The sequence below is a fragment of the Hypanus sabinus genome, chromosome 15 (genome assembly GCF_030144855.1).
Source record: "Hypanus sabinus isolate sHypSab1 chromosome 15, sHypSab1.hap1, whole genome shotgun sequence".
NCBI lineage: Eukaryota > Metazoa > Chordata > Chondrichthyes > Myliobatiformes > Dasyatidae > Hypanus > Hypanus sabinus.
This window is the reverse complement of record NC_082720.1, coordinates 55086041-55110854: the sequence shown is the minus strand read 5'-3', so window position 1 is coordinate 55110854 and position 24814 is coordinate 55086041. Positions and strand designations below refer to the sequence as shown.

The 24814-nt window shown below is 43.7% G+C and overlaps 1 protein-coding gene across 1 annotated transcript; it reads right to left on the bottom strand.

Annotated features, from left to right (window-relative positions):
• Nucleotides 1-1513: 1513 nt before the first annotated feature.
• Nucleotides 1514-18831, bottom strand: dnd1 (DND microRNA-mediated repression inhibitor 1). Its single transcript, XM_059989866.1, has 5 exons — nt 18761-18831; nt 12758-12880; nt 7024-7491; nt 5296-5763; nt 1514-1600 (listed from the first exon to the last, which is right to left on the bottom strand). The coding sequence occupies exons 2-5, from the start codon at nt 12873-12875 to the stop codon at nt 1593-1595; spliced, it is 1062 nt and encodes a 353-aa protein (XP_059845849.1). The 5' UTR covers nt 12876-12880; nt 18761-18831; the 3' UTR covers nt 1514-1592.
• Nucleotides 18832-24814: the final 5983 nt, after the last annotated feature.

Genomic DNA, 24814 nt, shown 5'->3' with positions numbered 1-24814 from the left:
AATGCATGTTGCGACTGCAAACCATTGCCTCTCGGTTGCAAAGGTCTAAACAACAGAAGAGATTATCAAATTGTGGGAGAATTGGCAAAGGCTGATGGGCAGTTATTTGTTGTATCTAGAGATACAGCACGGAAGAGGCTATTCAGACCCTTCGAGCCACACCAGCCCAGCAACCCCCGATTTAACACCAGCCAAATAACAGCACAACTTACATTAGCCAAGTAAGCTACCAACCCGTACATCTTCAGACTGTGAGAGGAAACCAGAGCACCTGAGGAAACTCATACATTCCACTGGGGAGGTTTGTACAGACTAACTACAAATGACATTGGAACTGAACTGCAAATTCCAACACTGAATTGTAATAACCTCTATGCTACTGTGGCATTCAGATATCAAAAATTCACAGACAACTCTTTTACCCCAATGTAATTACCTCGGTCGGGCTGGAGTATAAAGTGGTTCAACAAAATACTAACCAGACATTCTCTCTCCTGACTTGAAAGTCTATCATATCAAACTATTGATTAGCAAGATGGGAGCTAACAGATTAATTAGGACTCTAACAAGACCAGTATTTTCCTGCATGGTACCACAGTTTCCGTCGAAACCGAATGGCCCAATTCTGCTCCTGTGTGTGCTTTCATTCCCAATTCAATATCTGTGTCAATGTTTGGATGTCCAAGAAAACTTGCAGTTGGAACATTTAGCAAGTTGCCTGGTTTCACAAAAATCATCCAAAAAAACTTCTTTCAATAAAGTAACAATACTAAAAACAAAGACAACATACACAATGCTGGGACTCAGCAGATCAGGCAGCAGCTATGGAGAGAAATGGACAGTCGCGATTTTTCCATCAGTATTTGCACCCTTGACCTTTTTATACTGGCCATCTCCCTTCCTTGTCCTGATGACAGGTCTCGGTCTTGAACACCAACTCTCCATTTTCCTCCATAGATGCTGCCCAGCCTGCTGAGTTCCTCGAGCATTTTGTGTGTTTCTACAGAACTCCAGCATTTTGGCTCTTCAGGAATTATTAATTCAACAATGTTCATATAAACTGTAATTAAGTATTTTGCATGTTGGGGGAGACATTCCAAGTCATTGTAAGTTCTTGAAAGTCATTACCCTTACCAAAGTTGTACAATTAGGTACATACAAAGAGTTTAATTTAGATCTGAAGGCTTCAATGAGAAATTCTTCAAAAAAGATCCTACTCAAACATTTTCTTTAAAATCATTGCCTAAACTATCGAACTCTTAACTCTGGCTGAACGTTTTCTATGACTTCACAATGTAAAACTGTAGATAGACACAGAGATCAATTCAGAGGCTAGTATAAAGAGCCTCAAAAAACGTAAATTGAAAAAATTTACTAACTACTGCTTAAGTGTTTAAAACAAAAAGCAACTTCGAGAAAACTAATGGTAACTAAACTTAAAATCTTTATATTACTTATTTTTAAACAGTGATAAATAAACTTGTGCAAAAAAACTTTAAAACAAAAGTTTGCATTCAGGAAATATGTAGCTCAGAGAAACCAGTCATTCAGGTTCAGCTCTCTCGAGTATTGGGGGGGGCGGATTAAAGCCATCAAAACCCTGTAACAAAAATGAAAAACATGTTAGCAGTATGAAGCATACTCAATGTATTCTGTCCCAAGTGCATGAGGCTTAAAAGATACAACTATTGTTGACCCAAATCCATACAAATGGGTTATGCTGAAACTTAAGAGGAAAATGTAACTGTTCCCTGGATAAAACAGCCCCATTATAAGCAGCCCCAAGGATTTAAATGCAACTAGGTCTAAAAGCTTTTAGACAAATGCAAGGAACAGCTAAAGTCAAGCTAACTGGGGAACAAAAGCAACAAAGAGAGAGAAAAATCATAAGGGAAAATGATGAGCATGGATAGCAAAAGCCTAGAGTATAAAAGCTTCAAGAGAAGATTGAAAGGGGGAATGTGACCCCATTAACAACAGATGCAGAGGCAGAGAAAGATGTGAAAGCCTACCCGCCATCAAGGATATACATACAGAAAGGTGACGGAAAAGGGCCAGTAACAGCCTGAAGGATCCTACCCACCCTGCTGTTTGTCCCACTCCTATCAGGGAGGAGGCTACATAGCATCCACCCCAGGATCACCAGATTCAAAAACAGTTACCTTCCCCAAGCAATAAGGTCAATCAACACCTTCACCCACCAACCCACCCCTCCACACCCCCAACCACCACTACTTCCATTTTCTGTTGGAGTCACCTTATGTACAATCTGCAGACAAAAGTTATCTTTTGTATTTATATTTATAGCGTGTTTTTATTATTACTGTGTTCTTTTCTTAACTAGTTATTTAACATATATATATAAATAATTCATAATCTTTATTATATATTACAATGTACTGTGGCCACATAACAACAAATTTCATAGCATATGCAGGTGATATTAAACCTGATTCCGATTGAGATATTTTTGTGCAGCATCGGAGGATCCAGAGTACCAATTACTTCATTCCCCTTTACACTTGTATACTGGAAATGACATTAAACTGTCTTGAATATTAAACAATCTTGAAATGGTGCATAGAGTAACAACGGCAGCTGATCTATTTTAACAGAAAAGTTGCCATACCAGAAAACTTATAAAAAGCACTGCAGTGATTATTCGATCCAATACATCATAAGTAATGTAACTAATACTGAATGGTTAACATGCCACTGTAAATTCCCCAGTGTTGAGCTGAATGGTGGATTCTGGAGAGAATTAAAGGGAAGTGGAGTTAATGTAGGGTTAGTTAGTAAGGAGCCAAAGGACCCATTTGTGCTGTTTTTTTACTATTGGGGTGGCACGCTAGATTAGCAGTTAGCGTAACGTTACTGCACCAGTGACTCGCGTTCAATTCCCACTACTGTAGGTAAGGAGTTTGGACGTTCTCCTCGTGACTGCTTGGGTTTCCTCCCACATCCAACAGACTTACGGCTTAATAGGTTAATTGGTCACATTGAGCGGAGTGAGCTCATTGGCCCGGAATGGGCCTGTTACAGTAGCTCCAAAATAAGTAACAATAAAATAAGAAGTCGCTAGATTATATAAAGAACTAGTTAAATAAGAAACTAAGAAAATATTACAGGATGGTACTATGCCTCGGTATAGAACACAGAATATTACCCAATGTTGCACACAATGTTGGGATGATCTTTCAACCTACCCTAAGGTCAATCTAACCCTTCCCTCCCACATAACCACACACTTTTCTATCATCCATGTGCCTATCTAAGAGCTTCTTAAATGTCCCTAATGTATCTGCCTCTGCCACGACCCCTAACAGCATGTTCCTTCATGTGTAGAGTCCTGAAAGTGTAGAGTCCTTCAAAGAGGGTCTATAGGTTGTGGAATCAGTTTAGAGTTGTGAGTAAAGACGTCCGTGCTGGCTCAGGAACCTGAAGGTTGAGAGGTAATAAGAAAGAGGGTTATACTTTATGGACAGAACCACAGGAAGGTTTGAGGAGTTTTGCCAAGAATGGGGATGTGATAGACTCAGCATTAACATGAGGATTTGTGCAGTCACATTACTACACTAATGTGCAGGTGTCAAAGTTCATTTATTGTCAAAGTACTATACACTACCTTGAGATTTATTACCCCTATGTATCTGCTTCTACCACCACCCCCGGCAGCATGTTCCACACACACCATTCTGTATATAAAAAAAACAACTTCTGACTTCTCCCTTATGCTTTCCTCCAATCACTTTAAAATTATACCCTTTGGATTAGCCATTCCTACCACTGAGAAAAAGTTTCTGCTGTCCACTTAATTTATGCCCCTAATCATCGATGACTTGGCCTCCACAGCCACCAGTGGCCACAGTCTCACCACCCTCTAGCTAAAGAAATTCCTTTTCATCTCTGTTCTAAATGGGCATCCTAATTTGAGGCTGTGCCCTCTGGTCCTAGACACCATTTCTATAGGAAATATCCTTTCCTCATCCACTCTATCTAGACCTTTCATTATTTGACATACACATAGTCACGGACAATAAATCTCTCCAGTGGGGAAAGTCAAGAAGGAGTAGAGTTTAAAACTGGGGTCAGGAAATACTGTATTGAGATCTGACACACTGCTCTTCCATACAGAGGGCATCAGAAATCTACCCATTATAGACTTCAGATGGTATAAAACCTGCAATCTGGTGAGACAGATAGAGTGATAGAGACAACATCATTATTACACAGTGTATTGAGCTCATTGTAGAGTACTATAGCACAGAAACAGGCCCTTCAGAACTTCTCTTAAATTTTCCAATCAAACTCACAGCCACCACCTCCACACACTCAACATCCCCCGAAGTAGATCCCCCTCAGGTTCCACTTAAATATTTCACTTTTCACCCTTTACCTATGACCTCTGGTTTCTAGTCTCACCCAACCTCGGTGGAAAAAGCCTGTTGCGTTTACCCTTATAATTTTGAATACCTCTATCAAATCCTCTATCAAAACCATAATCCAAATGGCCCAATTCAGATCCTATGGTCTTATGGTCTATGTCTTATGAAGGCCAACGTGCTAAATGCTCTCTTTACGACACTACCTACCTGTGATGCCACTTTCACATAATTATGGTCCAGAATTCCAGATATCTCTGTTGTCCGATACTCCCCAGTGCCCTGTCATTCACTCAGACGAAGAAGACTGCAGATAGAACTTGGAAGAGTCCAGCACTAGAAAAGGCCTTTCAGCCCACAATGTTGTTGTCATACCAGTTAAAAAGCAAGTCATACACCCAAACACTAATCCCTCCTACCTAGACCGTGTCTATATCCCTCAATCTTCCTTACACACTTGTGACTATCCAAACATTTCTTAAAAGCCTCCAGCATGTTTGCCTCTACCACCATACCAGGCAGTGAATTGCAGGCATCCACCACCCTCTGAGTAAAAACTTACCCCTCACATCCTTCTTAAAGCTACCTGGCCTCAACTTCAATGTATGCCCTCTGATATTAGACATTTCTACCCTGGAAAAGACACCGTCTGTCTACTTTATCTATCCCTTTCATAATCTTATAAACCTCTATCAGATCTCCCCTCAGCCTCCACTGCTCCAAAGAAAACAACCCAAGTTTGTCTAACCTCTCCTTACAACAAGTGCCCTCTAAACCAGGCAGCATCCTGATGAACCTCTCCTGCACCCTCTCCAAAGCCTCAACATCCTTCCTATAATGGAGTGACCAGAACTATACGTAATACTCCAGATGTGGATTAACCAGAAATTTATAAAGTTGTAACATCACTCACCCAAGAACATCAGGACCTGACGGGCAGCCTCTTCCCTCAGGACATCCTGGGCCAAGGCCCGATCTCCTGGGGTGAGCATCACTGTCCAACTGAAATGGGCATCAAGACCTGGCAAGAAGACCTTAACCAAGAAGCAATGCTCATCCAATCCCAGAGGCTGCACATGATATTTCGGGACCCCCAGCCGCTTCTTTGTGCAGTAGGCGTTTAGGAGGCTGACGAGACCACAGCCCTCATTCAGTGGAGCCGAGCTTTCCTCTGACTCTGGTTGCTGGGGCAACTTACCCCTCTTTACCGTGGAAGCGGAAGGGCTGGGTGCACAACACATTGGCGGCAAGCAAAGCTCTCCAGCCATCCCTGGCAACACGGGCAGCGAGAGGCTGGGTGATGGGTCGGACAGACGCTTGTGCACTCTATCTGGTTTCACCCAATTAACTTCAATGGGTTGACCCCAGAGTTCAATACAGTCTGGAAGGGTAAAAAACACACACTGAATAAGTTCAAAGCTGAAAGTAAATTTATCATCAAAGAATATATACATCACCGTATACTACCCGAGATTCATGTTCTTGCAGGCACTCAAGAGTGGATATAGAAAACACAATCGAATCAATGAAAACTACACACAAAGACAGTCAAACTACCAAGATGCAAAAGATGAGAAATACAGTAAATGTGCAAAAGTCTTAGGCACATACATATATCTAGGGTGCCTAAGACTTTTGCACAGTACTGTAGTAACTTTATGTATTGCACTGTTCTGCTGCCACACACAAAAATGAAGAAATTCCATGATATATGTGAGTGATGACAAACCAGATTCTGATATGGGTTTCTGTTATGGACTGAGAGTGGGAAGGGGATAGGGAGAGGGGAATCATGGTTGAGAAACTGGGAAGAGAGAGAGGAGGGAGCAAGAAGCACTAGAGGCATTTTGTAATGATCAATAAACCAATTGTTTGGAATCAAACAACCTTGCCTGGTGGACTGGTGTCTCAGGGTGTGCCAACAACATCACATGCACAAACAATCTACAAGCAATGACACTCAGGGACTTAGCCTATATTATTATATGTTTTGTGTTTTTTTTTGTTTGCCTATATGTTTACTGCTGGCTTACGTGCTATATGTGCCTGTGCTGTGTACAACTGCTGGTATTCTGGTTTGCACCTTGGCCCTGGAATAATGTCATTCTGTTTGGCTGTATTCATGGGTATTCATGTATGGTGCAATGATCTTGAAGTAATCAACATCAAGGATATTAGTTGTAAAGTCCTTGACAGTGAGTCTGTAGGTTGTGGAATCAGTTCAGTGTTGAGGTGAATGAAGTTATCCACAGCGATTCAAGGGCCTGATGGTTGAGCGGCAAGTTTCTTTGTTCTACATTATTTGAATAAGTGTTTTCTCATTGGTCAACTTGATACTGCAGTATTCAAATATGTACTTTCTAACTGGTTGTCTCTCATCCACAAATTTGATTGGAATTTTTCTTGTCTGTAGTATAAAAATAGCTGTCCTATGTTAGGGACTGTGTGTCTCTGTGTGTGCATGTGTGGCGTGATGTGTGTGTGTGTGTCACACACGCACACACACCCCACCCCCCCATATCACCATTCTGTTCCTATTACCTTTGTTCTATCAACTCTTAGTAAAATAATTGTGAAGTGACAAGTTTTGTCCCTCTTTCCTAAAAGAACCTTGGATTAAAACATCAGGATCCAACAGTACCTTCTACCAGTTTCTTCTTCGCCAACGCTGCGGCCCGGTGACTCTCATACTTGACCACGGCAAACTTGGTCATCTCCTTCTTCCGATCTGGGCTCAGGTGCAGTGATAAATCTGACACTCCCTCGGTCAGCTCCCTCAGCACGCCCAGCACCTCCTCCCTGTTCCTGCACAACGGAATGCCTCCAACGCAAAGCTGGTCCTTCTCGGTGCTCCAGCATACCAGGATGGGACGGCCGTCCCTAATCCGGTAACCATTGAACATGGCGATGGCGCACTGGGCATAGCAGCGGTTGGCGAACTTGGCGTAGGCAAAGCCACGGTTCTCCCCACTGAACGTCATCATGAGGCGGAACTCGTACAGCGTGCCGGCAGACTGAAACAGCGGAATCAGTGTGTCCTCGTACAGATCCTGGGGTAACTTTCCAATGAACACTTCAGTGCCACTCAGGGGTGGGGGTCCTGTCCAACCTGCAGAACGAAAGAACAGCTCCAGCCAAAATCACTCGGAAAAGCTAGAAACACAAGAGGTTCTGCAGAAGCCGGAAATCTTGAGCAACATAGAGAACATGGATTTGGCCCAGTACATCACTGGCCAAGCCCCCTAACCACTGTGCACATAGACATGAAATGCTGTTGTAAAAGAGCAGCATCAAAGAGTCTCACCATCCAGGCCATGCTCTTTTCTTGCTTCTACCATGAGGTACAAGGCACAAGAGCCTCAGGACTCACAGCACAGGTTCAAGAACAGTTACTATGCCTCAACAATCACAAGAGGTTAACCACACTCATCTATTAAGATGTTCCCACAATCAATAATCTCACTTTATTGACTCCTTATCTTGTTATTTCATGTCCTTGCTATTTATTTACATTTGCATTTGCAGAGTTTGTTGTCTTCCATGCTCTACTTGATCTTTCACTGATCCTGTTTACAGTTACTATTTTATAGATTTGCTGAGTATGCACGCAAGAGAAATAATCTCAGGGTTGTATGCAGTGATGTGTATATACTCTGATAATAAATTTCACTTTGAAAATTCAGAATATGTTGGAGGAACTTATCAGGTTAGGAGGGAAATAAACTGTCGGCATTTTGGGCCAAAACTTTTCATCAGGACTGGGAAGAAAGGGAGAAGAAGCCAGGAAAAGATAGGGAAGAGAGGAGAAATGCTGGAGGAACTCGGGTAGCATCTATACCAGGGCTTTCCAACCTGGCAAACACAGACCCTTTGCTTAATGGTATTGGTGCATGGCATTAAAAAGGTTGGGAACCCCTGATCTATGGAGAGGAATAAACAGTTGATGTCTCAGGCTGGAGACTCGACATCAGGGCTGGAAAGGAAGGGGGAGCAGGGAGATGCCAGAATATGATAGAGGGGGACGGTGGGGAAGGAGTACAATCTGGCAGGTGATAGGTGAGACCACATAAGGGGCAAAGTGGGTGGATGGGGGGGGAGGTTTGACACTGGGAGGGGTTAGGTGGAAGAAATAAGCGGCTGAAGAAGGAATCTGATAGAAGAGGACAGTGGACCATGGAAGAAAGCAGAGGCGGGGAACCAGAGGGTGGAGGTAGGCAGGTGAGAAGAAGAGGCAAGAGGGAAACCAGAATGGCGAGTGGAAAAGGAAAAGTGGAGAGGGGAGAAATTACTGGAAGTTAAGAGAAATCAATGTTCAGGGGATCATCAACCTGAGACCAAATGCAGGTTTAGAGGAGAAACATCTCATCTTGAAGGGAAAATCTCTCAAAAAGTAGTGGAGACAGCCCAGTCCATCATCTTCCCCAACACTGAGCACATCCACGTGGAGCAATGTTGCAGGAAAGCAGCATCCATCATCAGTGACACCCACTGCCCGGGTCATTTCTGCTCTCTTCTCGCCGCTGCCATTGGGGGAAAGAGCAGGAGCTACAGGACCCACATCACCAGGTGCAGGAATGGTCAGGCTCAACCATCAGGCTCTCAAACTAGAGGGGAGATCTTCACTCAGCTTTACTCATCCCATCATTAAACTCTTCCTCCAACATATGGACTCCCTTTCAAGGAGTATTTATCAATATTGTTTGTTTTTTTTGTATTTGCACAGTTTGTTGTCATTTGCACAATGGTTGTTCATTCTGTGGAACATAAACCTAGGAGCAGATTAGGCCATTCAGCCCATTACATCTGTTCCACCATTCCATTAAGCTAACTTAGTATCCTTTTCAACCCCATTCTCCTGCTTTCTCCCCATAACCTTTGACATCCTGATTAATCACAAACCTATCAACCTCCATCTCAAATATACCCAATAATTTGGCCTCTACAACCATCTGTGATAAAGAGTACCACAGACTGTATCCTCAAAAGATATGGTCTAAGCAGCATTCTGGTAAGTCTCCTCTGCACTCTCCGGTCTATTCTGTGAAACTTAAGATGAAGCAGAGGAGAAAAGAAACATTCTTAAACACAAGAGATTCTGCAGCTGCTGGAAATTCAGAGCAACACACACAAAATGCTGGGGGTCAGGCAGCATCTAGAGAGCAGGGGGAAAAGACACCAGAATAATAAGGTGGGGGTAGGGAAAGAGGACAAGCTGGGAACAGTCTTCCATTAAGTCTATTGTGTTTCTTGTATTTACTGTGAATGCTCGCAAGGAAATGAACCTCAGGTTTGTATATGGTGACATATATATACACTTTGAAAATAAATTTACATTGAATCTTATTCTGGTATTTGATCCTATTCTGACTGGCTGCCAATTACCAGTGGAGTTCCACAAGGTCAGTGTTGGGACCGCTGCTTTTTACGATGTACGTCAATGATCAGGACTATGGGGTTAATGGATTTGAGGCTAAATTTGCCGATATTACAAAGATAGGTGGAGGAGCGGGTAGTGTTGAGGAAACAGAGCCTGCAGAGAGACTTAGATAGTTTAGGGGAATGGGCAAAGAAGTGGCAAATGAAAGGTGGAAGAAATAAATGGGCAGGAGAGAGAATTCAAAATGCAGAGTCCAAAGGGACTTGTGAGTCCTTGTGCAGGATACCTTAAAGGTTAACCTCCAGGTTGAGTTGTTGGTGAAGAAGGCAAATGCAATGTTGGCATTCATTTCTAGAGGTACAGAATATAAGAGCATGGATGTGATGTTGAGGCTCTATAAGGCACCTGTGAGACCACACTTGGGAGTATTATGTGCAGTTTTAGAAAGATTATACTGACACTGGAGAGGGTTCAGAGAAGATTCAAGAGAATGATTCCAGGAATTAAAGGGTTACCACACAAGGAACGTCTGGCAGCCCTTGGGCTGTATTCCCTGGAGTTCAGGAGAATGAAAGGGGATCTCATAGAAGCATTCCAAATGTTAAAAGGACTGAACTGATTAGATGTGGCGAAGTTATTTCCCATGGTAGGGGAGTCTCGGATAAGAGGGCAGAAGTTCAGGATGAAGGACGTCCATTTAGAACAGAGATGCAGAGAAATTACTTTAGTCAGAGGGTGGTAAATCTGTGGAATTTGTTGCCATGAGCAGCTGTGGAGGCCAAGTCATTGGGTGTAATTAAGGCAGCGATAGATCGGTCTCGATTAGCCAGGGCATCAAAGGGTCCGGGGATGACTGGAAGAATTGTATCAGCCCACGGTTGAATGGCAGAGCAGACTCGATGGGATGAATGGCCTATTTCTGCTCCTATATCTTATGGCCTTATGGTCTAACTTTTCTTTAAGACTGCTGTGATTCAGCAAAGCTAATTAGTTTTTTTAACCCAGTGTGGGGAAAGGAAATTAAAGGGCTACAGTTAAAGTACAGTACCTTGAAATATTCCACAGAATATTTGCTTTGAAACCCTTTAGTTACAAGAATCTCCATTCATCAAATTTAAATCTAAATTTAAACAACAAATTTAAATTTAAACAAGTTAAATTTGAATGCAATATGGTTGAGTAGTGGTTAACACAACACTTTACAGTACAAGCAAACCAGGTTTAACTTCCCAATGCTGTCTGTAATGAGTTTGTACGTTCTAACTGTGATTGCGTGGGTTTCCTCCAATTTTCTCCCACAGACCAGTGAGGTACCAGTTAGTAGGTTAATTGGTTATTGTAAATTATCCTGTGTGAGCAGGCTAGGGTTAAATTAGGGGATTGTCATGCAGTGCAGCTGGAAGGGCCAGAAGGGCCTATTCTGTGATGTATCTCAATAAATAAATAAATAAATATTCTGTCTGGGTGGCCTCCAACTCAATGGCATGAACATCGATTCCTCCAACTTCTGGTATTTTTCTCCCCTCACTCCTTCTCTCTTTTTTCAATCCCCATTCTGTTGTCCTCTGTCCTCTTCTCTTCTCCTCAATTGTCCATCACCTCCTTCTGGTGCTGCTCTTCCTTCCCTTTCTCCCATCGTTCACTCTCCTCACCTGTCTGATTCTTTCTTCTTCATCGTTTACCTCTTCCACCTATCACCACCCAGCTTCTCACTTCATCCCCCTCCCTCACCCACACACCTTGCCCCTCACCTGGTCTCACCTGTCACTTCCCAGTGTCTCACTTCATCCCCTCCCTCACTTTCCCCCTCATCTGGTCTCACCTATCACTTGCCATCTTGTACTCCTTCCCATTCCCCCCCCCCCACTACTTATTTCTGGATTCTGCCCCCTTTCTTTCCATGAAGGATCTGATGAGAGATGAATTTATTCCTGATGAAGGATCGCAGCCCAAAACTTCTCCATCCAGTGATCACAATATCATTAGTTTCAAAGTAAATATAGGTCGGGTCTGTAGGTTGAGATTCTAAATTGGAGAAAGGGCCATTTTAATGGTATCAGGAGGGATCAGGTAGGCATGATTGGGACAGGCTGTTTTCTGACCAAGGAGTACATGGCAAGTGGGAGGCCTTCAAAAGTGAAATTTTAAGAGTGCAATACTTGTCTGTGCCATAAGAATAAAAGAAAGCGATAACGTGTGTAGGGAACCTTGGTTTTCATGCGATAGAGCCCTTGGATAAGAAATGCCTTGGAGATGCATTGCACGTTTTACCAGGTAGGAACAAATGAGGTGCTTATGGAGTACAAGCAGCACAAGCCAACACTTGATAAAGAAATCAGGTGGGTTAGAAGAAGGCATGACATTCCTTAGCAGACAAGGTGAAGAAACCCAAGGAAGTCTACAGATAATGATAATGCCCCCGACATTATCAATCTTCTTCTGGGATTGTCGGCTTGGCATCAGTGGTCCCATAACCAGGACTTGTGATATGTACCAGCTGCTCATACAGCCATCCACCACCTGCTCCTATATCGGGGGTCCAGGCCAGTGTTACACCCTGCCCAAGGAAGGACCTCTTTACACCTTCTTTGATGGAAACGTAGCTCCACTACGACGTACGAGTACTTTGTAATAAATTTATTTTGAACTCTGAAGCCGTCTGCTTGCATCCTCATCACAAAAGATTTGGAAATAAAGGAAGTACATTGGAAAGTGAAACATCACTTGGACACCAAACAGCATGAGTGGTAGGGCAGAGTAGTTGCAAGCATAATGCTTTACTGTGCCAGCAATTGTGATCAGGTTTCAATTCCCACTACCATCTCTATGTTATGGGCATGCTATGTTGGTGCCAGAAGTGTAGTGATACTTCTGGGCTGCTCCTCAGATTGTGTTGGCTATTGATGCAAATGACACATTTCACTATGTTCCACTGTGTATGTGACAAATAAAGTTGATCTCTTTAGTACACAAACTGGACATTGTTCTCACGACTAACCTGGAGGGGGTCCGCCAAACTTACGTTGGCCATTGACCTGGACAAGGTCAATGCCCGTTTCTGCCATCCAGGCCTCAAGTGCCAGTTTATTAGCAGAGTTCAACAAGATGCTTGCCATCACGTCTGCAAAATAATAATGCAGCATATTTAGCACAGTTAACATGTAGAATTTCAACATTGAAGGTACGAGGCATCAACTCTTTATTCCTGACCTGCTGAGCCCAAAGTTCAAAGTCCACTACTCTTCGTAGGATTTTCTGTTCAAAGGTATTGGTGTTTCCATACCAGGCTGTGATTATCCACCTCACATCTATTGAAGTTTATCAAAGTTTTAATCCTCCAGTATGTTGTGTGTGTTCCTCAAGATTTCCAGCATTTGTAGAATGTCATGTTCAAAAACTCTCATCCTTGTTTTTGAATTGCTCCACAGTTCTCCAGAACCTTCAACCTGCAACTATTAAATAACTCTACACTCTTCTAAATCGCCCTCCGATTTTCCTCATGACCTCTGCAACTTTAAAGGCTATGCCTTTAAGTGTCAAAGCCTAAACCCTGAACTTCCAAGTGTTTTAATGTTTGACACCTCTGCTTCCATTTGCTTGGTTCTTTATATCCTGATATCTCCTTGTGGTTCAGCAACAACTTTTGCTGAACACAGCAGGCGACACAGTGGCATAGTGATTAGTTACTACAGTGCTAGCTGAAGATCAGGGTTTGATTCCCACTGCTGTCTGTGTGGAGTTTGTACATTCTCCCCGTTACCATGTGGGTTTCCTCTGGGTACTCTGCTTTTCTCCCACACTCCAAAGACATACAGATTAGGGTAAGTAAATTAGGGTTAGGGTAATTTTACCCTGATTAGGGTAAGTAAATTGTGGGCACGTTATGCAGGTGTCGGGGGTAGCCACTGACAGGCTACCCCCCCCCACCCCCCAGAATAATCCTTACTGAAATGATTTGATGCAAACAAGAGATTTCACTGTATGTTTTGATCTACAAAGCTCAAAGTAAGTTTATTATCAAAGTAACACAAGTGAATCTGCAGATGCTGGAAATAAATAAAAACACAATTTGCTGGCAGAACTCAGCAGGCCAGACAGCATCTATGGGAGGAGGTATTGATGGCGTTTTGGGCCGAAACCCTTCATCAGGAGTGAAGTAACATGGGATGGTTGAGGGGGGATAAGAAGTGGGAGGAGGGATGAAGTAGAGAGCCAAGAAGTGATAGGCTGGAGGGAAAAGGGCTAGGGGGAAGGTGGAGAATTATGGGAAATAAAAGAGAAAGGTCGGGCTGGGGGGATTATAGTGAGGGGAAAAAAGAGAGAGAAAGAGAACCAGACTAAAATTATAGATAGGGATGGGGTAAGGGGGGGGCAGGGGTATCAACGGAGGTCTGTGAGTTGAATATTCATGCCAGCAAGTAGGAGGCTACCTAGGCAGGAGATAAGGTATTGCTCCATCGACCTGCGTGTGGCCTCATCTTGACAGTAGAGGAGGCCATGGACAGACAAGTACATGCATGTCACCATATAAACCCCAAGATTCATTTTATGTGCATTCACAGTAAACAGAGAGAAACAAAAAAGCAAAATAGTAATAATTATTACACAATAAATAGAGAACATGAGAGGACAGTCATGATGGTCAAGATGCTCATTTTGTTTGGTTTTTTTGCAGGGAAGAGGGATTCAGGGGTCGATGTGTCCCATTTTTGTTCGTTTTTTTGTGGGGGGTTGGGATTTGGGGGTCCATTTTGCTAATTTTTTTGTGCTGGAGGAGGAATTTGGTGAGTCAATGTGCTCTCTGCAGCTTCTTTCAGTCCTGTGCAGTAGCCATCTCCCCCCCCCCCCCCCCATACCAGAATGCTCCCCACTGTACACCTAGAGAGGATTTTGTGTGTTTTTGTTGATATACCAAACTCCTAATGAAATATAGCTGCCTCGATATGTTGAGACCAGGTTAGGACCTCAGAGATCTTGACACCCAGGAACTTGAAAATGCTCACTCTCTCCACTTCTGATCCCTCTCTGAGGATTGTTATGTGTTCCTTCATCTTATCCTTCCTGAAGTCCACAATCAGCTCTTTAGTCTTATTGACGTTGAGTGCAAGGTTGTTGCTGCAACACCACTCCACCAGTTGGTATACCTCGTTCCCGTACGCCCTCTCATCACCATCTGAGATTCTACCAACAATGGTTGTGTCATCAGATGGTATTTGAGCTATGCCTAGCCACACAGTTGTGGATTTAGAGAGAGTAGAGCAGTGGGCTAAGCACACACCCCTGAGGTGCGCCAATGTTGATTGTCAGCGAGGAGGAAATATTATCATCAATCCACACAGATTGTGGTCTTCCAGTTAGGAAGTCGAGGATCCAATTGCAGAGGGAGGTACAGAGGCCCAAGGTTCTGTAACTTATCAATCAGGAATTTGGGAATGATGGTGTTAAATGCTGAGCTATTGTTGCATCCTGACATAGGAGTAATGACTTCCTGAACCTCATGCAGTCCTGAGGCTCCTGTACCTTCTTTCTGATGGCAGCAGTGAGAAGAGAGCATATGCTGGGAGGTGGGGTTCCTGATGATGGAAGCTATACATGTGACTAATAAAGCTAGTCTTTAATCTTTATTTCTAATTGTTAGGGCTCCTTTGAAGCACCATGATGCTCTCCGCTTTGTTGAGAGAGTTTGAAACACCTATCTCTTTCCATTTACACCTCGACACGTCAAAGAAAATCAATTGTTTCTGAAGCCAAAAGCTCAATTACCATGTTGGGGAGGTTCAGGGCACAGCTCTTCTGTCACTTGATGCAAATGCCAGGATTGTTTCCAGCCAGAAGCAAAGGACAAACCTCATACTTCAATTTTATTCAGACAATGACCTCTTGACCTTATCTATCTTGATTATGACTTGTATGTTACTGTCTACCTGCTCTGTGCTCTCTCTGCAACTGTAACACTTTATTCTGAATTCTGTTACTGTTTTACCTTATACATCGTGACCCCTGTTGTTTTGCAGCAGCAGTCATTTGTTGCAATAAGTAAAAAGCTGTAAGTTACAAAGAAGAGAAAATCTGCAGATGCTGGAAATCTGAGCAATGCACACAAAATGGAGGAACTCAGTATGCCAGGAAGAGTACAGTCGACGTTTCAGGCCAAGACCCTTCGTCAGGACTGGAGGGGAAAATAAGTGGGGAGTCAGAGCTAGAGGGTGATGGGGGAGGGAGGGAGAAACACAAGGTAAAGCCGGGAGGGGAAGAGAGGTGAAGTAAAGAGCTGGGAGGTTGATTGGTGAAAGAGATAAAAGGCTGGAGAAGGGGGAAGCTGATAGAAGACAGGAAGCCATGGCAGAAAGAAAAGGGGGAGGAATGCCACAGGGAGGTGATGGCAGGTAAGAAGGTAAAGTGAGAGAGGGAGAAGGGAATGGGGAGTGCATTCATTACCAGAAGTTCAAGAAATCGATGTTCACAGCATCAGGTTGGAGGCCACTGGAACGGAATACAAGGTGGTGCTTCTCCAACCTGTGCTGCCATGTCACAACATTAGAGGCGGCCATGGATTGACATGTCGGAATGAGAATGGGAAGTGGAATTAAAATCGGTGGCCAATGGGAAATCCCGCTTTTTCCAGCAGACTAAGCATAGGTGCTCGGTGAAGCAGGCTCCCAACCTATGGTAACGATATGCAGGAGGCTACACTGGAGCACTGCGTACAATAGCTGACCCCAACAGACTCACAGAGGAAGTGGCACCTCACCTGGACCGACTGTTTGGGGCCCTGAGGGTAGTGAGGGAGGAGGTGCAGGGGCAGGTGTATTACTTGTTCTGCTTGCAAGGACAAGTGCTAGGTGGGAAATTAGTGGGGAGGTACAAGTGGACAAGTGGCTCGCGTAGAGAGCGATGCCTGTGGAAAGCAGAAAGTCAGGGGGGGGGGGATAAGTTGGTGGTGGGATCCCCTTGGGTACGGCAGAAGTTATAGAGAATTATGTGCTGTACCAAAGGCTGGTGGAGTGGTAGGTGAAGACAAAAGGAACCCTATCCCTGCCGGAGGATGGGGTGAGCACAGACATGCACGAAATGGAAGAGACGCAGTTGAGGGCAGCATTGATGGTGGAGGACATATATATTAAATTATGCAGTGTTCATAGGTTCATTATCCATTCAGAAATCTGATGGTGGAGGGGAAGAAGCCGTTCTTGAAACATTGAGTGTGTGTCTTCAGGCTCTTGTACCTCCTCCCTGAAGGTACTAATGAGAAGATGGCATGCCCCCAGTTAAAGCTCCCACCTCCACCAAAGGGGGTGATACTGCCCCTTGGAAACCATTGGTTTATACTGAAACAGCATGGTAGCATAATGGTGGGCACAACGCTTTACAGCACTAGCAACCTGGGTTCAACTCCCGCCGCTGTTTGAAAGGAGTTCATATATTCTCCCTGTAACAGTGAGGGTTTTCTCCAGGTGCTCCGGATTCTAAAGATGTACAGGTTAGTGGTTAATTGGTCACATGGGTCTAATTAGATAGCATGGACTCATTGGGCCCGAAAGGCCTGTAACCGAGCTGTATCTCTAAATTCAAACTTATATACTTTTTAAAAACATCTTCAGCATCATTGGCACGCAGAATGATCCACCCTTTAGATTTTTGAGGGGGCTTCCCCACCTGACTCAGACCCTGCACATCCAGTAGCCGAATGAACCTGGAGGATGGAATGGTTCCCTCGTATGATTTTTGACCTCACAATCTTAAGAGACAAGAAAGATTCTGCAGATGCTAGAAATCTGGGACAACACACACAAAATGCTGGAGGAGCTCAGCAAATCAGGCAGTATCTTTGGAGAGGAATAAAACGCCAGCTGTTTATCCCCCCTCCATAGATGCTGCCTGACCTGTTCCTCCAGCATTTTGTGTCCTCGCAATCCTCATTTATGACCTTACATCTACTGTCTGCGTGCACTGCACTTTCTCTGTAACTGAAACACTTCATTCTGCATTCTGTTGTTTTCCCTAGTTCTACCTCAATGCACTGTGTAATGAATTGATCTGAAGGAACAGTACACAATAATAAACCAATTCCAATTCCCTGTTCACCACAAGACTAAAAAACAGATACTTTCCCCAGACAGCAAGCCTGATCAACAACTCCACCTACTAATCCACCTCTCCAACCACCACTACATCATTTCATGTCAGTAATTAAATGTACAGACACTCCTGTTCCTAGTGTCACTTTATCGACATACTCTCAATGTGTGCAGTACTGCAAAATAGAAAGGTACCAGAAAAGGGCCACTATCATCATAAAGAATACCACCCACCCTGCTCATGGCCTGTTTGTCCCACTCCCATTAGGGAGGGGGCTACCTAACATCCACCCCAGGGCCACAAGACTGAAAAAACAACTTTCCCCAGTGAGCTGATCAACACCTCCAACCGCCACGACTTTATCATCAGGGTCGTCTTATGACCTCATGTACTCACTATTTTATACTCACTACTTTATGTATTTATGTTTGTTGTATTTTTCTTATTTTTGTGTTTTTATTTGATGCTGCATCGGATCCAGAGTAACAATTATTTCGTTCTCCTTAAAAAACTTGTGTACTGGAAATGACATTAAACAATCTTGAAATCTTTATCTCACCATTCCAGTCCCTCCCACCGAGGTCTGTCTGACTCTCCCTCCCTCTCACTTTTTTTTTATCTCGCTCAGTATCTCCCTTCTCCGCTTGTTTTCGACCACTATTTATCTACTCCAACCTCTTCTATCTCTACCTGCTCTCATTTGGCGGCCCTGTATACCGTTTCTGAGGGAATCCCGAATAACTTCAACAGGTGGTTCAAAACCCTTCCCCTGGCGCCGCCCCAGCCCAGCGCACTGAACTGGGTCGCAATGAGAGACACGACGAACACAGACAGGAGCGCGGCGCGTCGTCTGTGCCATGGGCAGACATCTCATAACGTTAGAAACTCGGGTGTCGCCACGAGTGATCGTCAACCCGCCTACCGGACCGTCCGAAAGGAACCACGACCTTCTCCCTGCAGCGAGTTTCTCCGCTCCAGGGCCGAGGAATTCGCCCAGCGATGGGAGGGGTCTGCAGCCACACCCCTCATCCCTTTAAAGCCGCGTGTCTCCCCGTATACCCACGGTCTATTGGTCAGTACTGGTCCCACCCAGGGGAGACGGTGCGTTGGAGAGGGAAGGAGGAGGGGAGCAGGTGTGAGATGGGGGTGAGGGAGAGATGAAGGTTGGGAGATGGGGGTGAGGGAGAGATGAAGGTTGGGAGATGGGGGTGAGGGAGAGATGAAGGTTGGGAGATGGGGGTGAGGGAGAGATGAAGGTTGGGAGATGGGGGTGAGGGGGGGAGGAGGGAAGAGGTGGGCGTGAGGGGGAAGAGGGAATCTGCCTTCGTGCCGAGGGTGGGTGGGGCATCGAAGCAATAGGGTACTTCTCGGAGTGACCCCTCCAGGTGTGAGTGAATCTTCACACTGTCTTGATGGGCTGTCAAACAAAATCGGTGACTATGTTTGCAAAAAAATTCAAACGCTCCAAATTGGATCAGATACTGTGAGGCAGATAGGACACAAACCAGGAAATTTTGTCCCTTGAAACACAGATCTACCTCCCGGGAGACTTGGAAGCAACTCGTTCTTCAAGGCCAAAATCTCTGTCCTCCCACATCAGTGGGAGAACATTTGTAATGGGGTAGAACCCATTAAGAGTATGCACAGCAAGGTCCCAACAAACTCTTACACTACTCTCTCCTTCCCTACTTTCTTAGAAGTTTGCGAAGATTTGGCGCGTCATCTAAAACTTTGAAAAGTTCTATAGATGTGTGATCGAGAGTATATTAAAGATAGCAGAGTCAAGGGATATGGGGAGAGGGCAGGAATGGGGTACTGATTGTGGATGATCAGCCATGATCACAGTGAATGGCGGTGCTGGCTCGAAGGGCCGAATGGCCTACTCCTGCACCTATTGTCTATATTGACTGGGGCATCACAGCCTGGTATGGAAACACCAATGCCCTTGAAGGGAAAATCCTACAGAAGTAGTGGAGACAGCCCAGTCCTTCATCCTCCCAACCATTGAGCACATCTGCACTGAGCACTGTTTCAAGAAAGCAGCATCCATCATCAGAGATGCCCACCACCCAGGTCATGCTGTCTTCTCACTGCTGCCTGGTAGAAACGGGAGCATCAGGCCTCATACCACCAGGTTCAGTAACAGTTATTACCCCTTATCCATCAGACTCTTGAACTAGAAAGGATGACTTCACTTGTCCCATCACTAAACTGTTTCCACAACCTATAGATTCACTTTCAAGGAGTTTTTAATCTCATGTTCTCGATATTTATTGTTTCTTTTTGTATTTATCCAGTTTATTGTCATTTGCACAATGGTTGTTTGTCCATCTTGTGAGACACAGGAGCAGAATTAGGCCAATCAGCCCATCAAGTCTGCTCCACCATTCCACTATGTTGATTATCATCCCCTTCAACCCCACTCTCCTGCCTTCTCTCTATAACCTTTGACATCCTGATTAATCATGAAATCTATCAACCTCCTTCTTACATATTCACAATAATTTGGCCTGTATGGCCATCTGTGACAAAGAATACCACAGGTTATATCCTCGTAAGACATAGTCTAGGCAGCATCCTGGTAAGTCTCCTCTGCACTCTCTAAAGATGTTTTACCCTGGTCTATTCTGTGAAACTTAAGATGAAGCAGAGGAGAAAAGAAACATTCTTAAACACAAGAGATTCTGCAGCTGCTGGAAATTCAGAGCAACACACACAAAATGCTGGGGGTCAGGCAGCATCTAGAAAGGAGAGAGAAAAGACATGAGAATAATAAGGTGGGGGTAGGGAAGGAGGACAAACTGGGAACAGTCTTTCATTAATTCTATTGTGTTTCCTGTATTTACTGTGAGCACCTACAAGAAAATGAACCTCAGGTTTGTATATGGTGACGTATATGTGCTTTGAAAATAAATTTACATTGAACTTTTCTTTAAAACTGTTGCGATGCAGCAAAGCTAATCAGTTTTTTTTTAACCCAGTGTGGGGAAAGGAAGTTAAAGGGCCACAGTTAAAATACCTTGAAATATTCCACAAAATATTTGCTTTGAAACCCTTTAGTTACAAGAGAAGAATCTCTGTCGTCAATTTTAAATCTGTTTCTGGTTAAACAAGTTAAATTTGAATGTAACACAGTAGTGTAGTGGTTAGCACAATGCTTTACAGTACAGGCAAACCAGGTTCAATTTCCTGCTCTGTAAGGATTTTGTACATTCTACCCATGATTGCGTGCTGTTCCTCCCACAGACGAGAGAGGTTTCAGTTAGTAGATTAATTGGTCATTGTAAATTGTCCTGGGTGATTAGGCTAGGGTTAAATCAGGGGATCGCTGTTCAGCGCTGGGCTGTGCTGTATCTCAATAAATAGATATAATTTACAAACCGTCTACCTCACAGCCTTAACGTTCCACTCCATTCTCATAAGCTGTTGCCCATGCAGCAGGCTCCCCCTCTCTACTCAGCTGATGAATCCAAAGGAATGGCAGAGACTGACAGTTTGGCACCAGCAGCATTGCAGGAGTTGCCAGTCAGCGTTGAACTCAATGTTCAACTGCCCTAGGACTTTTCCTCAGGCTTTACTACCGAAGCCTTCCCCATGAGTGGGTATCGCTGCAAGGCAGTGGTTTGTGATGAAGTTTTTCTTCTCCTTGATAAGCTGCCAATCACAGCTGAGTAGTCCCATCTGGCTGCATATTTAATTAATTGCATTAATTTAAACATTCAATTCAGAAATCAGAATCAAGTTTAATATCACTGACATGTGTCTTGAAATTTGTTGCTTTGCAATATGTTAAAATCTATAAATTGCATAGAGAATGTTCAATACTGTGCACTACCCTACACTGTACTATGCAGCTAGGGTGACTAAGACTGTTTCACATTACTGTAGTAATTTTATATACCTATTACACTGTACTGCTGGTGCAAAAAACCCCCACAAATTTCATGACATATGTGAGTGTTCATAAATCTAATTCTGATATGGGTCTCTGTTGTGGATCGAGAGTGGGAAGGGAACAGAGACAGGGGAATTATGGTTGGGGAAAGAGGAAGAGAGAGGGAAGGTTAGGAGAAATGCCAGAGAGATATTCTGCAATGATCAATAAGCTAATTCTTTGGGATTAAATGCCCTTGTCTGGTGTCTCAGGGCTAGGTGTGTCTGCAGCCACACTCCTCTGTCACCTGTCCCACACCCCTCCCGAGCATTCCGCCCTCACCATTCCCAACATCCTTTGCTCCCTGCCTGATTTACAAACTTGCTCTCTGCTCCACAAATACTGTGCAAATGTCTTGATATTAGGTATATATATTTTTATATATAGTATATATTTCTATCCCAGACTTTGGCACAGTACTCTACATGTATTTACTTTGCTAAAAATTTACTTTGACCTTTGAATTTAAACAAGTTGTTCAAAAAGACCATAAGACACAAGAGCTGAACTAGGCCATTCAGCCCATTGAGTCTGCTCCAATATTTCATCATGGTTGATTCATTTCTGTCTCAGTCTCATTCTCCTGTTTTCTCCCTGTACGTCCATAAAGTGATACTGGACACAGAAGTGTCTGTAGACAAGGTGACTGTGGTGAAGTAGTGGTAGTGGGCAGTGTGAATGTTGTGCTGACCTTTACTGGGAATAAAATGGTCACTGATTACTTAGACTACAAGGAACCGATGAATTAAAAATATGATGTATTAATTAATTTATTGAGCCATGTCCTATGATGTAGGTGATCATGGTCTCCATGACCATGATTGTTCTTGGCAAATCTTTCCTACAGAAACGATTTGCCATTGCCTTCTTCTGGGCAGTGTCTTGACAAGACAGGTGACCCCAGTCATTATCAGTATTTTTCAGAGACTGTCTGTCTGGCATCAGTAGTCACATAACCAGGATTTGTGATGTGCACCATCCAATATGACCATCCACCACCTGCTCCCATGGTTTCACATGACCCTGATCCAGGGGAGGGGCTACACTTTGCCCAAGGGTGACCTGCAGGCTAGCCACAGAAAGGAGCACATTAACTCCTTTTGGTAGAGATGAATCTCCACTCACCATAAGACATAGGAGCAGAATTAGGCCATTCAGTTCATCAAGACGATTCCACCATTCCATCACGGCTGATTTATTATGCCCCTCAACCCCACTAAGGGACCCTGGAGAACAGGAACACTAGTCATTAAACTTTAAAACACAAGTTTGCAGTTATAAAAAGCAGGCCAATAACAAAATCAGAATCAGGTCTACCCTGCTCTTTTTGGAAAATGGTATGATTGCCACCCTTTTGAAGCAGGTGGGAACCTCTGATTGGAGCAGTAAGAGATTGAAGTCTTTGAACAATCCTGCCAGTTAGTTGGCACAGGTTTTCAGTGCCCAACAGGTACAGCATCAGGGCCTTACGCCTTTCAAAGTTCACCCTCTTGGAAGATAGCTTGACATCAGACTCTGAAATGGAGATCAGTGTCACTGGGTGCTGCAGGAATCTTCATAGCTGTAGTTTTATTCTCCCTTTCAAAGTGTGCTAAAAGACTCTGAGCTCATCTGGAGTGAAGTATCACAGCCGTTTATGTTAGATTTCACCTAATAGAATGAAAGACCATGATCATCCATGTCATACAACACAGCACATAATGAACGAACAAACTATGCCTTTCCTCTTATGAACTTCTGTCAGATCTCATTTCAGGTTCCTCTGGTGCAGAGAAATGCATAAAGCTACAGGTGAAGGGAAGGGTAGAAAAATATGTGGGGCACAAGAGTCAGCAGATGCTGGAATCTGGAGCAACAAGCAATCTGCCAGAGGAACTCAGTGAATCAATCAGCATCTATGGGAGAATTGCTAATGTTTCAAATCGAAACTCTGCATCAGAACTCTGCATGTTACTGACTTGTGGCCATAATATTCAAAAGCTGGGTAGTGAAATTGGAATACTGAGCGAAGAAAATGAGTATCTTTATTGTTACAAACCCCGTAACTGGGTTACCTACCAGCAAAGATAGACTCGTCCGTTGGAGTCTGGTGGTACTACTTTTAACAGTATTTATTAGCAAAAATACACAAAAATAATATCAATGCAAATATACAGATAATATACGTCATCAATACTAAACCTAAAAGTGCGGGTATAATAATAATCAATAAGAAATAAGCTCTATCGTTGTCTAGGGGATAATGAATTGTCCGATGGAAATATAAAGTTCGTTTCAGTTCACACAGGCTGCCATCGTTTGTTTGTTGCTGTGGGAGAGAGAGAGAGAAAGAGAAAAACTTGCCGACTTTCCTTGTTACAATTCTTGATCCATATCCGTCCTTTAGCTAGACCGTTCCATGGAGGACTCGCCACCCAGGCAAGGATGGACACACACACAAGCCCCTCACCGGTCTCGTACGTTCCTCCTGGTGTGTCTGAGGTGTGTTCCCCAGACCCGACTTTTATCCTCACTCACTGGGTCTCAGATGTCAATCAGGTTGGGATGATGCAATCCCTCAACCAGACCACTCTGGTTGTCCCGAGGGGTTTCAAGGAATAGTACAGTACTCAATACACAATTCCTTCTCCAAGAGACAATAGCAGTAATCAATGGTTCCGTTCCACTTTGTTTGGAGACATTCCACCTTGTTGTGTATTCTGCGTCTCTTTCTCTCATTTCCTGACATGCTGTGTATCTCTCTCATTTCCTGGGTCTCAGAACCGAAATAATAGTGATCTTGCGATTCTCAAAAAGGAGGGGCGGCTTTGCACCCTTTGGCCCATCAGAGTTGCTCCACATTCGTAACACCCCCATCCTCCTAAGGATTTTTACCACAGGTAAAAATTAACTAATACAGAGTCTTACAGGATTTCAGAATCTAACACAATACAAAAGAGTTTTTTCTCCCACTACAGAGTAATACAGTTATACATTCCATTCAGCATCTAAACAGTTAACGATTATATTGTCACTTCCTTTAATATCTTAAGATCTTGTACC

What these genes read in the sequence shown, in the direction of transcription:
- dnd1 (XM_059989866.1), bottom strand. Translation starts at nt 12,875, where the DNA reads ATGGCAAGCATCTTGTTGAACTCTGCTAATAAACTGGCACTTGAGGCC. An exon ending in GTTTGGCGGACCCCCTCCAG is followed by an intron (nt 7,492 to 12,757) that starts GTTAGTCGTGAG and finishes TTCGTTCTGCAG; the next exon opens with GTTGGACAGGACCCCCACCC. An exon ending in GAAGAAGAAACTGGTAGAAG is followed by an intron (nt 5,764 to 7,023) that starts GTACTGTTGGAT and finishes TTACCCTTCCAG; the next exon opens with ACTGTATTGAACTCTGGGGT.